Raw genomic sequence first — 6,647 nt, forward strand, 5'->3', positions numbered from 1 at the left:
AGTGAATTTGAAAAAAATTAAAGTACATGAAAATAAAATGGACTTGTCGGTCTCGATAATTTTAATAGTCGTATTTATTATTGCTCTTGTTAAATTAATAATATACCATTACAAAAGAAGGGATTTATACAAAGCCGGTAATAAAATACCAGGGCCAAAGCCAGTGTTGCCGATTATTGGAAATTTTCATCTTTTTATGGGTAACAGTGATAATAATTTCAATACAATTATGTCATTGTTGAATAATTATAAATCTTCGCCAGTAAGAATCTGGTTTGGTCAAGAATTGTTTATTTATTTATTTGATCCTGATCAAATGAAGGTAAGCTTTTAATTTAATTTTTTTAAAAAAATTTTCGTCAAATTAAAATCAAAAATTCGGCTGCACAATTTCAAAACACAGTAACTGACAATTTTAAGATTTTTAACTTCCCGCTAAGAAAATCGAAGATTTTCAAAAATTGGGAAGTTATTGTTTTCACCCCGTTTTGCAAAAATCGAGTTTTCATCAGATCTCGACGTTTAAAGATCACTGGAAGCTTCCCTGACTATCCCCGCGAGGTTGTCACGGTGTCTGTGTGTGTGTGTGTGTGTGTGTGTGTGTGTGTGTGTGTGTGTGTGTGTGTGTGTGTGTGTGTGTGTGTGTGTGTGTGTGTGTGAAAGTATGTGAACCGCTTATAACTTTTGAACGGCTTGACCGATTTCATCGCGGTTGGTGCCATTCGAAAGGACTTAACTAAACTTAGATTTTGAAAACTATTTGGACCGATTCAGATCAATAGATTTTGAGAAATCTTCAAAAAACTGAAAAAAAAATTTTTTTCAAATGTGGTTTTTTTGGAATAACTTTTAAACGGCTTGATGGTTCAATTCCAAAAACTAATCAGCTCTTAACCTCAAAAAACCACGTCGATCACCACCAGTCCGGTCAAAATCGGTTGATTCGTTCGAGAGATATCGTGAACGAAAGAAAACCGAAAAAATTGTTTTTTCAGAATAACTCCGAAATTTCTAGCGCGATCAATTCAAAATTTAAGATTCTTTGTGAGGCTTAAAAAACTGCGTCAAATGCTGCCAACCGCGTGAAAATCGGTTTATTCATTCAAAAGTTATTGCGGTTTAAAAATTCAAAAAATAGTGTCTTATCAAATCTCTATCAGACTTTTGAGCTCGAAGAGCTCAAAAGCATAGGAAAGCAATTTCTTTGAGCTCGGAGAGCTCAAAATAACCCTTAAATTGTATTTTTGAGCTCGAAGAGCTCAAAAACGTCATTGGTGCAATTTTAAGCGCCTAAGTATGGAATTAGCGGGAAGTTGCAGGGATGGCCTTCAGGGTCAACCGTTTTTCTAATTTTTTTATAATTTTCCTTATTAAAAAAAAGTTTGCGCGCCAAAATAATAAAAAATTTGATTTATAAATAGAAAATATTTGAATATAGAGGAACCTGGGGCACGAAAGCCCCCCTCAAAAATGAGGTAAAAATTTTTTTTTTCAATTTCCCTCAAGTTATGACCTCTATAATGTTTTTATGATATTTTGGGCCAATATCCGATACGTGGGGCATAATGGATCATTCGAAAAAAAATGACAAATTTGAAGAATTCATTATTTTAGGCCTTTGCAGGTCAATAAATCAGAATGAATTTAATTAAACTGAAAAATTTAATGAAAAGTTGAATTATATAGCTTATAAAAAATTGAAAACACAGTTTTTTTAATTAAAACAGTAATAATTATATTATTAATTATTGATCACGGTATCCTCTGCACCAGACAGAAACCTAATCTCAAAAATTTATTTGAATTCCTCCAAGGATGTCTTACTTTACGCAATTCATATTTCTAATTTTGACTTGATAAAAATATAACAAAAAAGGTCTGGTTCAAGATATTACGTATTTTAAAAGCTCAATCTGAAAACTCAACCTGTGATTTCAATCAATGTAAACTAATGTAACCAATTCGTTGCTAAATAACATTTCTATATTTTTTCTTGTACGTAGGTTTAAAATCGCCAATTGCAATAAAAGAAATTAATTATATTTTTAACTATTATCTATTTAAAACTAATTAACAGCTCAACAATAAAATTTATAATAATTTTTTAAGACGTTAACAGAAATTAAACTTTGAATAAAACATGAAATATAAATGTTCGATGATTAGGAAACCACATCGAGATTTTCATGAATATACGATTATTCGTAATGATCACAGACATATTCGTCAGAATAATCTTCGCCATTACCTGCGCAAGAATCATAAGATCATTTATTATAATTTTTACATTGAATCCATGACTCTGAGGACTCTGGGGAAAGTCCATAGCAATAAAGACAATGGCAATAATCATTTTTATCTTTTAAATGTTTTTTTTTTTTTCAAATTTTTTGGTTGTGATTTTGTCTTATTTTTTTTATATGATTTTTTGGGGAGGGGGCCGTCGTGACCCAGAAAAAAAAATTTTTTTTTCGATTTTTAGCAAAATGTCGACTGATTCGTTTGAAATAGATGGAAAATAAATGAATTTGATGGTTAAAAGCCACAAAATAAAAAAATTCGCTTAAGGAGGCCGTCGTGCCCCAGGCTCCTCTAAATATTTTTTAGAAAAATTACATAAAATTAAGGTCTAAAAGTTTTTATAAATGCAGCAATACTGAAAAAAATCAGGCATAAAAATTTTGCAGTTACTGTGTTTTAAAATTGGACAGCTGAATTAGTATTGATAACTTTTTTTACACAAATTAAGTGTTAAATTAAGACTCTCAAATGTTAAACATTTTACATAAAATATTTTATACTTTACAAAATGACAAAAAAAAATTTTCACTGTGTTTAAATTTATGTTCTTTTGAAGTTAAAGAATAAAAATCGAAAAAATTTTGTCTTAAAAATTTTTTATACATTTTTTTTTACAGATTTCTTAATTCTTCGATTTAAAAATGATAGAACAAAAACAAATAATCTTTTTTAATAGTTTAAAAATAAGAAGCATTAGTAATTTAATTAAAGAAGCGAATTTTGTTTGCTTAATTTTTTTCAAAATTTTATCAATTATTTTTAAAAAACTGTTTTGTCGAACAATGTGCTAATAGTTTAAAGTACTAGTCAATAACACTGTATTTTTATATAATTTTAATAATATAACAATTTAATAATATAAATAATAGTATTTTTCAATAATTAAAAATATTCAGTTTATTATTTCCTTTTATTGTATTAATTCTTAAAGAATTTTAAACTACTATTATTTTAATAATAATAATATTAATTGTTTTCTGGAATTTAGATAGTTTTACATAGTCCAAAATCAGTTCACAAGGAAGCATTCGTAGAATTTTTTCAACCTTGGCTTGGTACGGGATTATTTACCGCGCCTGGTAAGTTTTAAAAGTTAGCTTGTGCAATTTTTAATTATTGAAAAATTAAAACATTACAATAATAAGTAAAATAATTTTTTTTTCAAGCAAATAAATGGAAAATACATCGTAAATTAATAATGCCAGCTTTTTACTCAGAAATTCTTGAATCATTCTTTGACACTATAAATAAAAAATCGGAAATTTTGGTCCGAATAATGGAATCCGAAATCAATAAAAATGAATTTGATATATTGGATTATATTTCACACTGTGTTCTTGATATTGTTTGTGGTAATTATTTTATTAAAAATTCAATAAAGTATCGAAAAATAATTGTTCAAAAATATTTATAATTTAGAAACGTTAATTGGGGTTCCTTCGAATGAACAAATAAATGGAAAATCAATTTATGTCGAAGCTTTTCCAAAGTAAATATAGAGTTTAATAAATTAATTTAAATGAATAAAAAGATAATGATTAATGAAAAACAATATATATTTTCTATTTAGAATGATGAGGCTAATTTATAAGCGAATTATGACGATACCGATGCATTCTGATTTTATTTACAATTTTACAAAGTCAGCTCAAGAGCAAAAAGAGTGCATCAAATATTTGCATAAGCGAACATACGATAATGTAGAACAGAAACGTCGGCTGGGTTATAAAAAAATTGACGGTAAAAATGGTGTTTTGGAAACAGCTACACCTAAAAGAAAGGCTTTTTTGGAGTTACTAATTGAATTATCGGATAAAGGAACATTGTCAGAGAAAGAAGTCTACGAAGAAGTTGATTCGATGATGGTTGCTGCAAATGATACAACTTCAACTGTAACTTCACTTGTTATTTTTATGCTTGCTAATTTTCCAGATATACAAGTGAGTATTTTTTAAGTCTTACAAGAATAAATTTCTTTCTGCAATTCTTGCAATTTGATGGAAATTTAAACAAATTTAAGAATGAATAATAAAAAAATTTTTTGCAAGTTTTCAGCATCAAGTGCTAAGCGTGTTTTACTGTCGCGTAAAAATGGAAATTTGTTAATTTTTAAATTTAATTCATTTCTAAATTAATTATGAACATTTATAAATATTTTGAACAAATTCCATACATTTTAATGTTGACTACAAATTTAAAAAAAGTTTGGAAAATCCAAATGAGCACGCCTTAAGCGCTCATGTCACACATAAATTATTTAGATCATAACAAAAATTATTCGTTTTTAATTTGAATTTTCCCGCGAGTAGTATTATCCCCTCTGTAGGTCGAGCTAAAGAAAAATTTTAACAGATGATAAAACAGTTAGTAATTATACCATCATGCATGTATAGTTTCTGCTTGTTTATAGTTATTTCAATTCTGTTTATGAAAAATAATATATATTAGAATTTAAATTTGCGCGCGCAAACGCGCGCCTGACTATAGAGTTTTCATATATTTTCATGCTTATGATATATTCGACCAATCACGTTACGAATAGTTTGCTTACATGATATATTTTCATATTTTTCATCTAAATTATAAGAGTAGAATGACTGCCGAAATCGCAGAAAAAGTCACCGAACTGACACTCGAAAAAAATTAACTGTATCGAAACGGAATTATTTTGACACGCAATTTTCACAAGGGTTTTGACAAACTTCTTCAGGAATACAACAAAAAAAAAAATTAAACTGTGAAAGTGATTTTTGACAAAGTTGTGGTGTTATCAAGCCCAGTGCTCCCGTAAATACCACGCTCTTATTCATTTAATTCATCAGAAAAACGAGTTTTTTCTGAGAAATCTTATTTAATCGATAAGAAAATTTTTTTAACGTGTTCTGTAGTTACTATTATTTATTTCAATATGCTTTTTACCCATAATTTTTTTCGTTCAAATTATGAAAATCACGTTTTAATCGAAATCACGATTTTTAGGCGAGAATAGAGCATACCTGCGCACTTCGCGCTTAAGGCATGCAATAGTTTTAGTTTTAACCAATGAGGAATCATGTCCCATTTTTTTCGAATTTCGAACATTAATCATAACTTCAAACATCCGGATTTTTAATAAAAAATTTGTGTATGAGTTTTAATTTATACACTGAGAGAAAAAATTTCTTTTGAAAAATATGGGAATTCTTGTGACAAAAAATTAACTTTTCGGGAATTTTTAAAAATTTTATTTCTTGGTTGAAAAAATCCAAATTTATTTCACAAAATTTATTTCAAAAAAATTTTTTATTTCTTAAGCTAAGAAATAAATTTATTTAAAATTTCCAACAAAATTAATTTCTTGTCACAAAAATGTTTATTTTTTTCAAAAGAAATTTTTTCTCTTGATGTATAGTTTGAATCTAAAATCAACGCTTAAGGCATGCATAATAATTTACTAAAACTTTTTATTTTATTCAATCGTTTTTAATAAACATGCTCGCTTAAATTTAACAATTTAAGAAAAATAATTTTTCCAGGAAAAATGTTATCAACAGCTTTTAGAAATCCAGAATAAAAAAACAAACCGAGAATGGAAACTAGAGAAAGAAGATCTAAACCGTATGAAATATTTAGAGACAGTAATTAAAGAAACAATGAGGTTGTTTCCGATTGCGCCGTTTGCAACGCGTTACGTTGACGATGATTTGGATATTGGAGGAGGATACACACTACCAAAAGGCAGCACCGCAATTTTGGCATTCTTAAAAGCCCATCGTTCTGCTGATTTTTGGGACGATCCTCTTAGCTTTGATCCTGATAGATTTTCGTCTGAGCAAGCTGTCAAACGACATCCTGAAGCTTACTTTCCATTCAGCTCTGGTCTTCGCCACTGCCCTGGTTCAAAGTACGCAATGATGAGCATGAAAATAATTATATTTAACCTTTTGAAAAATTATGTGCTCATAAAGGATAAACATGTTAATATTGAAGATATTGAACTTAAACCGGACATTATTATTAGAACTTCAAATCCTTTAACTCTCAAAATTAAACGAAGGTTGTAACAGCTTACATTTTAGTCATTTTTTTATATATTATTTCATTTTAGAATTTTTTATTTCCGAATTATTAATATGAAATATTTTATTTAATTACTATCAAATAAATGAACATTCATAATTTCATTTTTTTTTTATTAATAGACGCTTAAAAAAAAAAAAAAAAAAAAAAAAACAAAACAACTAATTGACTCAAGAAAAATATCTTCAAAATTTGACTTTTGTTTGAAGTTATTCATTTCTTTTAATTTGAAAAATTAACTCTTAAACAAAAATAAATTTAATTGAAAAAAAAACGTTCTTCATTCG

General features: G+C 27.8%; 1 protein-coding gene across 1 annotated transcript; it reads left to right on the forward strand.

Annotated features, from left to right (window-relative positions):
* The first annotated feature begins 229 nt into the window (after positions 1–229).
* Positions 230–6,344, forward strand: LOC123273420 (cytochrome P450 4g15-like). Its single transcript, XM_044740819.1, has 6 exons — positions 230–322; positions 3,290–3,380; positions 3,468–3,653; positions 3,721–3,790; positions 3,872–4,241; positions 5,817–6,344. Exons 1-6 carry the CDS (start codon positions 230–232, stop codon positions 6,342–6,344), a joined length of 1,338 nt encoding a protein of 445 aa, XP_044596754.1.
* The last annotated feature ends 303 nt before the right edge of the window (positions 6,345–6,647 follow it).

The sequence above is a fragment of the Cotesia glomerata genome, linkage group LG10, assembly GCF_020080835.1.
Source record: "Cotesia glomerata isolate CgM1 linkage group LG10, MPM_Cglom_v2.3, whole genome shotgun sequence".
Taxonomy (NCBI): domain Eukaryota; kingdom Metazoa; phylum Arthropoda; class Insecta; order Hymenoptera; family Braconidae; genus Cotesia; species Cotesia glomerata.

Bases quoted from the DNA above. Each gene is read 5' to 3' on its own strand.
- LOC123273420 (XM_044740819.1), top strand. From the start codon at position 230: ATGTCATTGTTGAATAATTATAAATCTTCGCCAGTAAGAATCTGGTTT. The intron at 3,654-3,720 runs GTAATTATTTTA...TTTATAATTTAG, and splicing joins TGTTCTTGATATTGTTTGTG to AAACGTTAATTGGGGTTCCT. The intron at 3,791-3,871 runs GTAAATATAGAG...TTTTCTATTTAG, and splicing joins TATGTCGAAGCTTTTCCAAA to AATGATGAGGCTAATTTATA.